Source organism: Brienomyrus brachyistius, unplaced genomic scaffold (genome assembly GCF_023856365.1).
Source record: "Brienomyrus brachyistius isolate T26 unplaced genomic scaffold, BBRACH_0.4 scaffold62, whole genome shotgun sequence".
In the NCBI taxonomy this organism is placed as follows: Eukaryota; Metazoa; Chordata; class Actinopteri; order Osteoglossiformes; family Mormyridae; genus Brienomyrus; species Brienomyrus brachyistius.
In genome coordinates this window covers 426,167-443,072 of record NW_026042337.1, presented here as the reverse complement: position 1 = coordinate 443,072, position 16,906 = coordinate 426,167, and the positions used below count along the sequence as shown (strand labels likewise).

Below are 16,906 nucleotides of genomic sequence, written 5' to 3'. Positions count from 1 at the left end.
TGCTTGGGAAAATAAAAGTTGATTTTAATTCTTACAGACCAGTCAAAGAGAACCATCACAATTACACCAATATCAGTAGAAAAAGCTACTTCCTCATATTTATTGAATGAAAGCTGCTTTCATCTACGTCTTTTTAATAAGAAAGTGAATCGTTGCTATTTTGCCTAAATTACACTAGAGGGCCGTAGACGCCTAACTTATTGCAAATGTGACCTGGTCCCTTTGCCTGGAAACAACTGAGTTCCCACAACTTTTCATTAGTATAACTATTGTGAAACTTAATTTTCCACATAAATATAACTCAATAGTGTAAGATGTATAGACGAGTAACTTTAGATTAAAAATAGCAATTGGCTATAAACTGCATATGCATTACATTTACAACGTAAGGCTGGGTCCTTCCTTAAAAGAGACTATATTAAATGTCTTTCACTGTTCTGTAAGCCGCGTTGCATTGTAGTGTTCGGTTGATTCGGGGCAGCTGGTTTTTTTAATGTGAAATATGGTGTTTTTCCCGTCACACTGACTCAGCTGGCGCCCCCCCTCTCCCCCCGCCTGTGACGAAACCGCACAGGAGATACACAGATGCTTTGACAGGTAGTTCACCCTCACGGCGCACTTGCTCTCCGCGCACCACCCCCGTGTTTACCAGCGTCTCTGCGCCTGGGGTATGAAGTTACTGTCGCAGATTTCGTCTCGTATGCTGGCTTTGTCCCCTTGGAAGCATCCCTTTAATGAAGAAAGCCACATTTTATTTTTATTTAATACAGCAAGTGGAAACCTTGTCCCTTATGTTGCGGCTCCAAAACAATTTCAATCTGACTACAAGTAGTTAACTAATGTGTGATGCTTTTCGATGCATTAATAACTAAAAAATAGGCGCTTTAAAAACAACAACAGAGCTGGCGATGACTTTCCCAGGCAGCCAAGGCATACACTTCCAATGGATTAACGTGGTTATTTTTATTCTTACTATATGTTCTGTCGAGTGCCGCTATTCCCAGGTGAAGTTAGATACAGTAGATCGGTGGGCGAGAACCGGATTCCAACATCTGAAGCTGAACATGTGCCGCAGGGCATCCACCTTGATGGAGCGGCAATGCAAGAAGTTTTCGCTCATCCATCAGAGCGGATTGGTGGTCTACGTATCCGAGTCAAGCTCCGATAAAGTGGTAGCGATTCTGCCAGACTCCCACCATGCGAGCCTGTACGCGTCCAAACATGATTATTTAGTGGCTCCGGCAGCGGCGAGTGACAAGCGGCCCCAGGGCTTGCAGTCTGCGCACGACGCGGTGCTGGTGCTGGACCCCAGTCCCGGAGAAAGTTTCGGACATCCCGTTGCTCTTTTCTACGTCGATTTCAACATAACCCGAAAGAAATGCGAACATGGAGACGGATTTATTTCAGGTAAGTGTATCTGAACTTCAGCAGTATGAAGTACGTATAAAGAACTGACACTAATATAATGACCGTGATTAGTTCGTGCGGGTATTTACTGCTGAGAAAGATCGAATTAGTAGTTATGGGCTACTATCGGAATAGTAGTTTAGCAGTAGTCTTAGGTTAACATATATACCTACTATCATCATCAACTTAATTCATTATATTTTGAATTCAGGGCCATTTGATACTAAATGTTATTCAGTTAGACAAATTTTAGGTACCACTCTTAACATACTAATAGTGTGAGAAACAGTATATATTTTTTTCTTTGAATATAACACTTAATAGCAAAACCTGCCTGATTCCCAAGTTCGCCCTTCGACGAAATAGAACGATAAAGTGACAGGCTAAAGTAAAATCAAGTTACCTGTGCAAAGATGTTTGAAATTCAGTTGTAAATTATTAAAAAGAAAGACAAACACGAATGGTAGATACAGAAATGCAGTGCAATCGCTAGGCGTATATTTTACTCTCTGTTTGGGAATAGCGTGCATGGAACAGTTTGATGTAGAGAAGAGGGAGGGTAGCGATCAGTATACAGCCTCGGGTTAGGGTCCAAAAAAACCTGACTGCTCTGTAATATATGGAGTCTTATTGTTTTTTCGGTATATCAATAAGCAGGCCGCTGCAAAGTAACTGGTCACCAACAGACGGGTGTTTTTATCAGGGTTCCAACCCGTGTCCGACAATACACAGAAAAATGTATTTAATACAGTGCTACACTGTGACATGATAAGGTGCTGACGGCGTTTAATATCAATGGTTATTTACAGCAGTACAACTTGATACGGTTATGAGCGATCACCGGAGTCGCAAAAGATTAATTTCTTCCTTTTCACTTCTGCGATACGGCACTTTTTAGACATGTTAAAGCTAGGCTATTTGATAGTAGTATGATGCAAGATATTGCCACATTCTTCACAAAAAAAAAACAACACACCCATGTAAAGCGCCTTGGGGTGACTCCGGACTGATAATGATTGTTTAGAAATCCATTGTTAAAATTAAGGGTAACAATCAGGAGATTAATCTTCCTGGCACACTAGACATTTGGGTTATTTGCAGGCCAGCTGGTGAGCACTGAGTATCAGATCTCAGACATCATCTTACAGTGGCGTTCGCTGCATTCTAAAGAGGGCCTGCCAAATCAGGGCATTTAGCCCTGATACTACACAAGGCTGTTGCTCTTTTAAATACCACTCTCATTCTGTTGTGTGAAATAATATACAGAGAGGAAATTCCTCAGATGCTTCAGATCGCTGAATACTGTCCAAACCCTCCCTTCTAGTTTCCTTGAAGACATGGCCTGTACACCCTGACAAAACCCCACTAATCTCCTCTGTGGGAAAGGCATACACAACCCTGCACAAATCCCACTCTTCTCTCTGCCATAGAGAGGCCATCCATCCATCCATCTTCCAACTAGAGTCGATCCCAGACTGTACAGGGCATAAGGCTAGGGTAAACTCCGGACAGGATGCCGGGTAGAGAGATGCCATAAGTACTCTACTCTACTCTATTCTCCGGAAACAGGTCTTGTATTTTGTATTCCCCACTCTTCCTTTCCTTCTCCGTCCTTCATGGAGTTCCAGCACACACATCCCACTGGAACACTGGCCATCCTTCTGGAGATAAGGCACGCATGTCCTACCAAAACCTCATCCATCTATATGAAGTTCCTAACCTGGTTCCTTGTAATATTTAATAGCGGTGGAAGATCTTGAGGTAAATATGAAATGTTTAGCCTTTGAGGAGCATAAGCAGGACACTGGCGTTACCATCCTCCGCCTTCAGATTTCACCGGGCATTTAAAATAGTTTAAAACAGTGAAATGTCACTCTCTCACATAGCACTTATAAAAGATCAAACTGGCATGCAGCATCACATACTGCAATTTAGCTTAATGGACGTCGTCACACTGCACACAGCTGTGGCGTGGAACTCGCGCACGGTGACACACTTATCTGCCCGTGATGAATCAGAAAAAAATCCATGAAAGCTATTGATCGCAGACATAAAGGATAGGAATGCAGGCACCAAAGGGGACGGGATTATTTTTCACGTTTCTCAGTGGAAAAGGATCTGGAAGTGATTTGCAGGGCTTGCGTGTGTCTGGGCTTAACCAACTCATCTGAAGTAAGAAGGGCATGGTGGAGACGGTGTCTTTCCACCACATTAAAAACAAGCTCTCACCCTTTCTTCCCTTGGCATTAACTAGACTTCAATAAGCCAAAACACACAGGAACATCAAACATCAAAGTAAATGCTGTGAGTTACTAGGCACTGGGTGAAGACAGTCTTTGGCCCCTTTAAAATATGCTTTTCATGCCAGCATAGGCTTCTCCTGTTTTCCATTAATTAACCTGGACCTAATTCTATGACATCATCAGTATATTTCAAGGTCTTTGAAGTCTGTAGCGGCCTTAATATCTACTTTAAAGCTTCAGTTTTACATGCAAAAGGTCACGTCGGTTTATTAAAAATAGCATGCTGTCAAAAACGCGGTTCCGTGATGATTATGTGCACGATGAGAGAGCAGATCGCCGTCTGACATTTATCGCACGAGGTGAGTGTGCTGGGTGGCTGTTCTGCTGGCAGGGAGCGATGTGGTGGCACCTGCATTGCATTTCAGGGCAGGACTGCCTGACCGTGGCGCTGAAGGATCGCTGTCAGAACCAGCTGAGGCCGCGACGGAGTCACCCTGAGCGCCGGGGAAGGGCCCATATCCAGATGGGGGCCAAGGCACGTGCCGTGAGGGCAGCACAAACAGGGGGGCATTGTGAGGTACACTTCCTCCCCCTGGTGGTCGGAGTGGGGGACAGCGCACGGACGCAGCGGCTGCACTGTGTGGGTGAGTTTGGGACGGCACGGACGGCGAGATGAATTTAGCGCTGCCTTTTTGTGAACGGCCGTGCCACTCTTGCCCTTGCAGATCTCCCGCACTTTGCGCAGTGTCCCAGGTTGCTGCCCAGCCACAGCCCCGGAGATCCCGCCCCCAGCTGCGAGTTGGACCGGAACACGCGCCGCTGCCACCGGCAGCCACTGACGACTCACCTGGCATGCCGACTGTACCAGACGTGTGACCACGCCGTGCTCCTCTCGGGTAGCTGCATTGCCCGGCGCCTGGCCAGTCGGTCACCAGAGGGCACCGTCTTTCCCCTAACCATCGTCTTCACGCCGCAGGGGGCTGGCGGCAGCAGGTCACCCACCAGCAGCATGCGAGGAACCTGAGGCTCTTCTACCAAATGCTCAGGAACAACGGCTTCCACAAGAACCACATCAAAATCTTCTTTGCTGGCAGCGGACAGCTGCTAGGTGAGTGCTGCCCTCTGTGGGTGAGTGGGGGTATGACATCTCGGCTTCTTAATACCAACTCTTGTTTAGGTGTTACAAGATGGGCGACTCAGTGGGGGTGGGTGTCACCTCACAGCTGCAGGGATGTGGCCTCCAATCCATTTCAATCCACTGGCTGCAGGCTTCCTGTTCTTGTGTGGCTTCGTGTAACTACTCTGGCTTCCTCTCTCGGACCAGGGACATCTGGCTCAGTGTGAATGTGTGCAATTTTTCTTTGAATTGATAAATGTCATATTTAGAATAAAATTATCCTTATACACTAAGGATATCTTCTGGAACAGGGTCTAGATCACTGAAAACCAGGTAAAAAAGTTACGGCCAGTAAGAGACAGAAGGATAAAATGGGATTATTTATATGTTAATGTCCCCAATTCTGCCTGTCTGACATGCTGATTCAGAGGCGGAGATGGGAGGTGCCTATCCCGCCACAGAGAAGGAGGTCATCCGGAACCACATCTCCTACGTCTGTCGCAAGCAGAACTGCGCAGATTCCCTCGTGCTATACCTCAACAGCCCCACGCGTAGCGATGGGACCATGCTACTGTGGGACAGCAACAACGACGGCATCGTGAGTGCGCCCCCCTCCATTAGCCACAAGCCACCTCAAGTCACACAAAACACAAGCAGTTTCATTTTCGGGACTGACCTGTGATTGGAGCCTGGGTTTGTTTTATTAAAGCCTCACATCGGTGATTCCTGAGCTCATCTGTTAATTTACAGGCTATTCAAAACACTGCCAGCCCTCTAACGTCAGATTACACCTCCTGCCAAACCCCCCCCCCCCCCCCAACACCCCCCCCCCCCCGCCCCGCCCCGCATGCTGGTTTGGCCAAATCCCAGCTTCCGCTCTGAAGGTGGTTAGTAAACCCTGTCACATGTTTTCTAAGGGAACAGCTGAACTCCAAAACCTACAAAAACAATGGATGAAAGTGGCCAAAAACAGAAGAGTAAAAGCTGATTATCCCAGACAGACAAAACAAAAAAGAACAGGACTTTCATACAGACAGAGTCCTGGAGTCTCACCACTGTCCACGGTCCATGAAAAAGAGGACCGGCAGCATACCTGACATTACGCTTGTAGATAAGCGGCTGTGTGTGACTGCCCTCTGTCCACGCTTCAGGCAGACCAGAGGGAGTGTTACTCCGTGGACGAGCTACTGGCCAACCTCGCCGGGTGTCGGGCGAATCGGGTCCTGCTGTTCGTGGAGCAGAGTTACAGCACCGTCATACACAGCAAGCTGAGCAAGTCCTTCAAGCACGGGAACGTGGTCCTGCTTGGTGCCTCCCCCTGGATCCGCACGGCAGAATTCTGGGCTTCCCTGGAGCCCAGGCAGTGCCTCATCGACCACCTCAGTCAGGTGCGTCGAAGGTTCCCATAGGCATGAGAAATCAAGCAGATGTGAGGTTTGGCTTATCCCCCCCCCCCCGTCTTACTTTGCAGGGTCCGGCTCTGGCTCCCCCCACAGGCCATGAAAAAGGGCTTCTGAATATCACACTGGCCGGAGCGCCCTGTAGCGGGACCCTGACCCTGACGGAGGCGGAGCTTCAGAGGGAACACATGGGCTGCCAGAACCTACCCACCGCTGTTTGGTACCAGAACCGACGCAGGATGGCAGAGGAGGGGTACTGACTGAGCAGAGCCCTGCCAATGTGCCGCTGCTCGACATGGACTGGTACCTGAACTCCACTGGTAGCAGTGAGTCTTGACCGATTTCAGTTTTTAGTGACGCAAACCGAGAACTTAGTGATTGAAAGGATAAATACCAAATCCAGGCACGTAGTTTCCTAAGAGTGTATTTACAAAGTGAAATGGCTCTCGATGGGACACTTGGGGAAAGAAATTAAGATAATTATGGTTACGAGAGCTTGGGCAAAGATGGCTGTGGTCATGCAGAGGTGCGCCTGGTCAGTGTCAGGGTCATTAGTGCCTCCCTCCCATGAAATCAGTGCCATGTCATGCGGAGCTAGCTCTGTGAGCTTTTCGGGGTGATTGCTGAGTCCAGCAGGATCACGGCACATTGTCTCTTCATGGGAAAACTCCTGGTGGGCGGCATGGTTGATACACGATGTGTAGTGAGAATTCACCCTGATCCGACCGGCCCCATCTGGTGCTGTACGGTCCCCGTGCCTGTCTGACCTCAGGGTGTGAATAGAGAGCCTTACTGTGTTCGCAGTGTGTAGATTGAGCTTGGCTTGGGTTTCAGCCCATTAGGGCAGGATCCTGGGGTAGATCCAAACCAGCAACGCCTCAGGGAAGCCCCACAAGGGCCCCGGAGCAAGACGTGCTGCTGCTAGGAACCTAAAAGGGGAAAATACCTTCAAACACAGATGATCACAAGAAGGTAGAGGATCTGCAGGCCTGGTTGAGGCCTTGGGTCCATTAAAGGTACAATTACAACCAACCAATCACTGATTTAATTCATGACTCATTTAAAGCTATGCAGACAGTCATGGACTTAAACACAATTTTCTCCACAGCAAACTCATTCTTATTGGTCTTATAATTAGCATAATCCTATATTATCCAAATAATTGTTGATAAAATGTGTGTGTATATATATATAAAACTACATGAGTGAGTAAGCTATACATACTTAAAATACGTGAACAAAATTTACACTGTTTTACATTTTGTTTTGATTTGTCTTGATTGTATCTCAGAAATTCTTGCAATGTCGTGCGTGTTGATATTGATTTTGTACTGTCTAGTACAAAAAAAACTACAAATCTACCCACTAAAAGCTCACCAGCGGTTTTTGAATTAAAAAAATGAATGTTCATCTTATAGGTTATCCTGTGATGGACTCAAAGGGGCTTCGTCACTAGAGCATAGGGTAAAAACACATGTTCAGGATTTCCATCCATCCAGACATCCTCCAGCTGCTTTTCCAATACAGGGTCAGTCTGGGCCAGCAAAGGGCACGAGACAGAGGTACATCCAGAACAGAAAGCAAGCCCAAAGCAGGGCACTGACATGCAGCACTCCACGTGACGATCCACGCATGACCATCCCATGTTCCCTGCCTGGAAACTGCTCAGACCTAATAATCCTTTGCGCAGGATTAGGTGGGGTGACATACCTACATGCACCTTAACTTTCACTTAACTAGAGGTGTTGAATATAGGTCAAGGTCGTCACATTACTTACAGGGGAACCTCCCACCATGGCCGGCCTTGTTCTGGGATGGGCGGTTGACTTGACCACGGTATTCCACCGTATTCTGAATAGAGAGAGAAATAGCAAAAGCAACAACAGGACCTCGAGATCTTTAAAACAGGCCTTTTGAGTAAGAAAAAAAGCTGAATGATAGAGATTGGGGGGCCAAGAGTAAACATGTCCCTCCTCTGGAGGAGAGGAGTAAAAATGAAGAAGGAGAGTAGGGCCAAGGCACCAGGAGCCACAATGCACTGAGCAGTTAAACTTAATTTTGTCAAGTTTTTTGGCAACTAGGCAATGTTACTGACCCACTCCTTTGGGACTTTATCAGTTCCCACTCGGCTCCCAGGCCCTGCGAGCGGATGTCATTTACAGGCGTCCTTCTGCTACTGCATATTCCACCCACATTCCCAGGACGTGCAATCCGAGACCAAGATGACAAGAAGATAAGTGCCTGCTAAAAATGGGTGTATGTTTTTCTTTCCACCTAGTGCACACTTATCTGGAGAAGTATGCATGGTAATTGTGACAAGTAATAGTGCGAATGCAGCAGCATTGGGCATCACAGCGGACCCGATCTCGCTTAAGTATCCACTCATGTGACACCCGTAGGACAACCAATGAAACATCACTTACAGCCTCCCACTAGTCCAGCTGAGAGCTTGAGATTCCACATCTCCGTTCCATTCAAAGACGCAGGTCGACAACACTCTCCTGCTCTTTTTGGTACTACAGCTGCCAGGCACTGCAGGAGAGGGCTGCAACCATTCTGCACAGTGTGGAGAAGACCCTTGCCGCAGGTCGTCAAAAAGGGCGCTGCATGTGTCCAGCAACCTCAGTCTCATGGTAGAACCTGAGTAAGATGTATGAAGACTTTCTCATTGTTTCACGTGGATACATGATCTTTTCAAAAATTCAATGGTCGACGAGCTCTTCCACATACACTGAAATATAGCTTTGTACCCTATGACCTGTGTATATTTTGATATTTCTTGGACAAATTATCCTAGTCTGGGCCACCGGCTATTTCCGTCAACCCAAAAATGTTTCAGTCCCAAAAATAAGTAGTCTAGGGGCCCCAGACAGCCTTGTCCAAAACACAGCACCTTCCTGAGCTCCATTTTCTCCATCTCCGCAATCTCTCCCCATAACCAGACCGGCTATTTGAGGTCACTATGCTAGTAATCATTTGTGTCCTACCACAGAGGTGCATCTGTCTCCAGTCCAGTCGCTCTGCTGTTTTCATGCTTAATGGGCACCTTGGGAGCAAAATATACCCCCGTGTGTATTTATGGACGGGGGAAGGCGGGGAATATTGCATGCAAGCGCCGCCTCTTGCTCTTCTTCACACTCTTGCTGCTGGATGAAGCTTCTGCAGGCTGTCCTTACAAACCTGCCTATGCGGGCTGCTACAGACGCATCCTCGTCAAACTCAGGCCCCAACCTGCCGGACCATTCAGAGACGCAGCTCCTACTTTCATTACACGTCATTGCCGCTGATGAGAGCTGCTGCATCACAGACTGCAGTCTATCTACTGTCTCAAGGCCCAAAGAGTCAATTACGCTGGTGTAAGAAAAATCAAAAAGGCAACTGGGAAACTGGGGAGGGTGAATCCCACCCACCTCCAGCAGGTTCCACGATGGATCTGTGTCACAGCGGCTGTCATTGCCTTCTCACGTCCGCATCTGGATTTTCTCATTTTGTTATTCTTTCTTCCAGATCCTCTTGACTTCCCATCCAACAATCAGCCCCCATTTGAATAGCTAATTAACATCGGATTAAGTCTGGCCTGCCACAGAAATACAAACAGCCTTTTCAGAGTTGTTTATAAAGGCAAACATTTCCATTATCTCCAAACTAATTTATGTCCAATTTTCTGTTCATGGCAGCTGCATCAAATTAAGTGTCTAATTTAGCAGGTGCCTAACGAGGACCATCGTTACCGCATTTGGGGCTACAAAAACAGTTCATTCCACCAGTATAATGATTAAATGAGTGATGTGGACACAACGGGTAGCCACACTGGTTAGAGTTATGTGGTCTAGATTGAAAAACACTCAGGGTATCTCAGGGTAGCTGAACATGCGCAATGTTTTTTTAATTATCTGCCATAATTGTATGTTTTAATTCGCTTTTGATTGCCTTTGGTGTCCCTCCCTGAGATGCATGAGAAGCAGAGTTACTAGACATCGCCACAGAAAGGCCAAAGGCTGGGTAGCACCCCCCCCCCCCCCCATCATGATTTTCTTTTGCAGAACTGCAACTAAGCCAAGGGGTTGCAAGGGTGCAAGTGTGGATCCACACTGTGGTTAATGCTGTTGTACTGTTAGTTATCAGGTCATTCCAGTAGTCCCTTGCACCCTGTAGCGGTGTGTGGGGGTCCCAGTCCTCAGGAACCCCTAGACAGTCCTTGTTTTTGCTCCCGTCCCGCTCCTGGGAGGGAGCAAAAATGTGGACCATCTGTGGGTCCCCGAGGACCGGATTGGGAATCGCTGCCCCGTGGGACTCTCTTCCCCCAGGCATTAGATAAATAGACTCTTTTTAAAGCTAAATCCCACCTTTCGCACATAAACACTTTCAGCTTTTCAGGCATCTTGGTGTCATACGCTGATGCACATTTTTTCACTTGATCCTCGTCTGTTTTTCCATTTCTTCTCTTAGTTATGCTTAATTTCTCATTTTTTAATCTTTGCCGGGTCTGTTTTGATCACGTCGTGCCTGAACTGAGGTGACATAAGCTGTCACAGGTTTATGTACAAATGCCGTCGCCCACCAAAGTACGGTGGACATCAGGTCCTGTTCCTGATGACCCTTTGGATGCATCTGCATTTTGATGTATGTATTTTCCTTCCTTAAGGAGCCGGATGAAACCAGACCAATCTGTGGAATGTCTAGAAATTACGCAAAAATAGGGGGGGGGGGGGGGGGGGCAGAAAACACTGAAACGTGAAAGATAATAAACCTGGATCTGGTTAGTGTACATTCTCCGCTTAAGACCAGATGTGCACATTCAAGGGCTGAAACCATTTACGATACTTTGAAGGCACAACCGCCCTTCGATGGCTTGTGCCTCATACAGACCAAATGTTACACAAAGGTCTCGCGTTTCTAATCCACACCTAATCTGTGTAACACTATGATCAGTTTTTAGTTACTCCAAATGTCATAATCCTGTTAAATTATGTAGCGACAAATCATTTCACAACCCAATAAACTCAACCCACAACTCCAACCCAAGTTACTTAACAGGTGGATGTCTGGCACCGACTAACAACACACACGACTGGCTGGTGTCATCTTACTACTTTATACAATTGCAGTCTTTCCATAAGATGCAGTTGAAAACATGACAGCCTAGAGGATGTGTTTTATCGGTCCTTTATACTTTATAAATACACAAACAACTGACTCTCATCTGCGAGGATCAGTTCCGGGGCTGATCCCCTGCTGCACTTTAGTGCAGAGGTAAGCAGAGACATTATATCGACACACAATCACACACTCACTCACACAATTACACAATCACACACTCTCACAATCACACACGGTCACACAATCACACACACACAATCACACACTCTCACAATCACACATACACACTCAAACAATCACACACTCTCACAATCACACACACACACACACACAATCATACACTCACATACAATCACACACTCTTACAATCACACATACACAATGACACAATCATACACTCATACACAATCACACACACATGCTCACACGAGTCCTTAGCTTAGTGTAGCTACTTTTATTCTGAAGAAATATGAGATGCCACCTCCCTTCCCCCCTGGACAATAAAAGCTGTGGAGGGGCTCCCCAACAATAAAATCTGGTGAGTGGGGGGATCTCATAATATACAGGACTCGCATATCCAAGCAAGAGTTAATGTAAATCCCATGTAAATCCTTTGAAAAGAGACAGTTGTGGTTCTAACTTCTCATATGGCAAATCTTCAAATGACTCCTCAAGTTCATTCCATCTTAGGCTTTCTTAACGCATCACACTTAAACACGCTCCTTTCTGATCTCCTTCAATCTCCCTTCATAATTCACCCCTATATTCTGCTAGAGGTTCCCCCTTCTCTGTTCCTCATATTGCTTTTTCATGTTCATTATCAAGCACAATTTATCCGAAGGTATCGAATGCACTTTGTCAAAATGGCCGCGCTGTTCTACAGGAACGATTCACGCCTCCCCGAGACACGTCGCCAGGCCCAATTTTTCTCTCTTCACAAAGAAGGACAACAATACCCTACATAAACAACATTGTGAGAGTGAGATTAGTCTATGGGGCTTCGATGAAAACGTTCCACAGACTGACAGTGCAATGCCGGCTCATTGTTCCACGGCCTCTTTTACTGCCAACTTTGCGGATCAAAACAGCTCAGTTATAAGTTTGAAATTAAAAGCGGATCTGAAGCTGAACACGGACTCAGACAGATTCTCACTTAGACAGCTGAAATTACAGAACACTCAGATAAGCCGCAGTCTTGTCTGACAAGTCAATTTTATCAGCAAACAGCAAATCGATGTTCTAGTGCCACGTCGTACAGCTCTGACAGAAAGCCGCACTGAATCAGACAACAGACAGAAGCAAAGGCGGAGATAGAGTTCTGCTTCTGGTGCTGTGAGAGGCCTTTTGGCTCCATCCCAAGCCATCCTCTTTTTCTAGGGTTTCTAATGCATTAGTGCATTAAAAATTGCGACCATCACATGACAGGCAAGGAGCTCCGAGTTCGCGGTTCTAGCTCCCTTAATGGGAATCAAACTGGTTCTGGGTGTTTTAACTAGCCCAGATACCCCTTTATTACCGGACCTGTTAATAACTGTCACTGGAATAATGAGATACTCACACCAGTCTCCCATATCGAAATGGTGCCTCTCAAGACCAGAAACCGTTTCCATTCCATCAAGAAAACATCCCTAAACGTTGTAGCCGAAGGCTCCCAGCCACTGTCAGGGCAGCAGAGGAATGTTATTACGAACAGTAAAGTAGCCGTAAATCTGGAACACGCAAACCTTCTCGCTACTGTAAACATGACTCGCTTGCTCGGCACGGCAGGGCTCTGCTGCCTTGGAAACGTCTTCCTCGATGTGTAATTATAAGGAGCCACATTCCCGTCTTTAATTTTCATGACAGGTACCATAAGCAGAAATTTAGTATCTTGTAATAAAGATTTCTGAAACTCTGATAATAACATACTCAAATAGCTTGGTTTCTAAGGGAAATGCTTATTTGTCCTGCATTTCACAATGTGCATGGTGACATTCTGGGCTTAGATATACTATATGGACAAAAGTATAGGGCCACACATCTTAATCACTGACTTCAGGTGTTCCGTTCAGACCCACTGCCACAGGTGTCTAAAATCAAGCACCCAGTCATGCAGTCAGGTTTACAAACATTTGTGAAAGAATGCATCGTTCTGAAGAGCTCAGTAAATTCAGGCGTGTTACTGTCATAGGATGCCAGCTTTGCAATAAGTCAGTTAGTGAAATTTCTTTCCTGCTAGATATCCCACAGTCAACTGTCAGCGGTATTATTGCACAATGGAAGCATTTAGGAACAACAGACCATATAAAGTAAGACAGCGGGTTGCTTTAGTAAAAGCCGTCAACTGCTCTGTTTGCTCAATAACTGCAGAATTCCAAACTTCCTCTGGCATTAACCAGCACAAAAACTATGCACTGGGACCTGAGCAGCTGCATGCAAGCTTCATGTAATCAATCGCAATGCCATGCGTTGGATGCAGCGGCGTAAAGAGTCACTGGACTTGGAGCAGTGGAGATGTGTTCTGTGGAGTGATGAGTCACGCTTCTCTATCCGGTAGTCTGATGGACGAGTCTGGGTTTGGTGGATGCCAGGAGAAGGTTATCTGCCTGACTGCATTGTGCCAAATGTAAAATTTAGTGGAGGTGGGATAATGGTATGTGGCTGTTTTTCAAGGGTTGGGGTCCCTTAGTTATAGTGAAGGAAACAGTTAATGCTTCAGCAGAACATGACATTTCGGACAATTCTATGCTTCCAACTTTTTAGGAAGAGTTCGGGGAAGGAAGGTCCTTTCTGTTCCAGCATGACTGTGCTCCAGTACACAAAGTAGAGACATGGTTGGGTGAGTCTGGTGTGGAAGAACTTGACTGGCCTGCACAGAGCCCTGACCTCAATCCCACTGAACATCTATGGAATGAACTGGAACAGAGATTGCAAGCCAGGCCTTCAGGTCCAACATCAGCGTCTGACCCCAGAAATGCTACATTGTTATTCTATAGTGCAAAAAATCCCAGACACACTCCAACATGTTGTGGAAAGTCTCCCCAGAAGAGTGGCAGCTGTTATAGCTGCAAAGGGGAGACCAACTCCATATTTATGCCTATAGATTTAGGATGGGATGTCATGAATGTTCCTGTAGGTGTAATGGCCAGGTGTCCCAATACTTTTGACCATATAGTTTACGAGCATTTTAAATATCTGACACTGTTCTGTACTCAACACATAATGGGAAAACATACAAACAAAATCAAAATATTATACAGACACTGAAGCTACACGATACCATATATATAAAGTCTACATACATATATGACATCAGAAGCCTCCAAGTTCCATCCCCTCAAATACCTGCAACGCTGGTGGAACATATGAATCTGCCCCTATATTATCTCAGTTCCAAAAGTATACCCTTTGGCATAATGACTACATTGGATTTCTGAAGGATACGATGCTGCACTGCTAAACATGGAGATACTTCACCCAGCCAGAAACAGAGCCAGATATAACGTAAAAAAGCACTTCTTGTGGTTCGTTCAACAAATCCCTCAAGCGTATTTTATGAGGACGAAAACGACTATGCAATTCTCCTCGGTAAAGTTGCTCGACAACCTAGGAGTCACAGAGAAACCAGTCCGCAAAGGCAACTGCCATAAAAAAGCCATTTTCGTCCAGAGATCTTAAAACGAACATGAGAGAAGATTCAAAGGGCGTAACAGCTCTTTGAAAACAGTCCACTGGTGTGTGACACTCATGCTGTTGACGTTGCTACGAGATCTACTGAATGTTTTGAATTGTCTGCTTGTTACACCAAGAGAATTGACTAAGTACAAACGAAATGATCCCTTTTTGGGTACAAAGACTGGTAAACCACGGTGAATATACGTTGTCTTGCGGATATAATGCCGCGACTCTCAGTAACTGTAATTAAGCTGCCGTTTAAAAAGCTCGATCTGCTCCCTAACGACCTATTGAGGCAGAGGCCTGTCAAGCAGAAACATCTCACTGTCTTCTCACCACCAAACCAAAGGACCTTGTTTAGCAAAAAAAAGAAACTGAAAATAGAATTGTCAATGGTGTCAGTAAATCAGTCAGTTCCTCCTCTGACAGACTGTCTATATGAAACTCCGATTGTTCATCCATCTTCCATAACTGCTTTTCTAGTAGAGCAGTGTTTCTCAGCCCGGTTCTTGGGGACCACAGAAGTCCCTCCCGACTATCTGGGAGGGAGAAGAAACGTGGACTGTCTGCAGGTCCCAGAGGACCGGATTGGGAAACAATGCAGTAGTATGGGGCACAGGGCAGGGGACACCAGTGATGACACACCAGTCCACGGCACTCACACTCACACACTATCACAATGGGTCACGCTGCTCTTTTAGAAATATTCCATACGTGCACCGACACCCTTGAAGCGCCCTTGAAGCTATGATTCATTGACTGACCGCAGAGCAAACGCACTTCCTATTGGGCAGACGGGCTGTGAGACCAGTGCGGGACGGAGCCTTTCTATTCACTGCGAATAACTGCAAATTCACTGCAGGTTCAAAGAGAACGTGCAAAAGATGAGAAACAGAGGGTGTTAAAAAGTAACTGTCCATAATTGGGGGGGGGGGGGCAGTTTGGTCTTTCCTTGACAGATGTGGGAAGATCCACAAAGGTCTCTTGTAGGGGCACGTAAACTCCCAGCAAAGGACCCAAATGGTAGCCAGGTGTGAGCAGGGGGTCTGGGGGCTCATCCATCGGGCACAAGGGCTCCCCTGTTTGCCCTGCTGTTGTGATGTGGGCCTGAGTGCTGACAGGCTAAGGCAGGGACACAAACTCAGCTACAAGCTGATCATTCAGAATGAATTTTTGCACAAAAGGGCATCCATTTGCAGGTTCTGTAAGCGGAGGGGGCTCAAAAGGAGCCCTCAGTGGTTTTACCCGAGTGTCATTGAGACTGTTGTGCTGTGTATCACATCTGTTTCACACGACCCACTTTGATACATCAGAGAACCGAATACATCTAATACATCATTGCGATCCCTGCTTCCTGCATTTCCATGCACTAGGCCTTGACGCATGGCAGACAGCCTGCATTTCCATGCACTAGGCCTTGACGCATGGCAGACAGCCTGCATTTCCATGCACTAGGCCTTGACGCATGGCAGATAGCCTACATTTCCATGCACTGGGCCTTGACGCATGACAGACAACCTGCCTTTCCATGCACTAGGCCTTGACGCATGGCAGACAGCCTGCATTTCCATGCACTAGGCCTTGACGCATGGCAGACAACCTGCATTTCCATGCACTAGGCCTTGACGCATGGCAGACAGCCTGCATTTCCATGCACTAGGCCTTGACGCATGGCAGATAGCCTACATTTCCATGCACTGGGCCTTGACGCATGACAGACAACCTGCCTTTCCATGCACTAGGCTTTGACGCATGGCAGATAGCCTGCATTTCCATGCACTGGAACTCAGGAGAATCTCAGAATCTGGCCAGTCAAAAGTTTGGACACACCTGCAGAGAGTCATTTGTTTTTTCAGTGCGATGGTGACCCTTCACACCTTGAGGTTCTGCAGCAAGTATCACCTTTTGAACAAGGACAGAGATGGAGGGCTGTGTCTGGTGACCTTCAGTTGGATCAAAGAGTGAGAGCATGGCAGCCAGCTTGT

General features: G+C 46.5%; 1 protein-coding gene across 1 annotated transcript; it reads left to right on the top strand.

Moving 5' to 3' along the window:
• Positions 1-600: 600 nt before the first annotated feature.
• On the top strand, positions 601-7,582 carry LOC125725207 (uncharacterized). The gene is made up of 7 exons (XM_049001929.1): positions 601-1,407; positions 4,076-4,294; positions 4,376-4,546; positions 4,627-4,758; positions 5,196-5,365; positions 5,919-6,155; positions 6,239-7,582. The coding sequence occupies exons 1-7, from the start codon at positions 909-911 to the stop codon at positions 6,425-6,427; spliced, it is 1,617 nt and encodes a 538-aa protein (XP_048857886.1). The 5' UTR covers positions 601-908; the 3' UTR covers positions 6,428-7,582.
• Positions 7,583-16,906: the final 9,324 nt, after the last annotated feature.

Excerpts from the sequence above, each read along its gene's own strand:
- LOC125725207 (XM_049001929.1), top strand. The coding sequence starts at position 909 with ATGACTTTCCCAGGCAGCCAAGGCATACACTTCCAATGGATTAACGTG. Across the intron at positions 1,408-4,075 it reads TGGAGACGGATTTATTTCAG|GGCAGGACTGCCTGACCGTG; the intron begins GTAAGTGTATCT and ends ATTGCATTTCAG. Across the intron at positions 4,759-5,195 it reads TGGCAGCGGACAGCTGCTAG|AGGCGGAGATGGGAGGTGCC; the intron begins GTGAGTGCTGCC and ends ATGCTGATTCAG.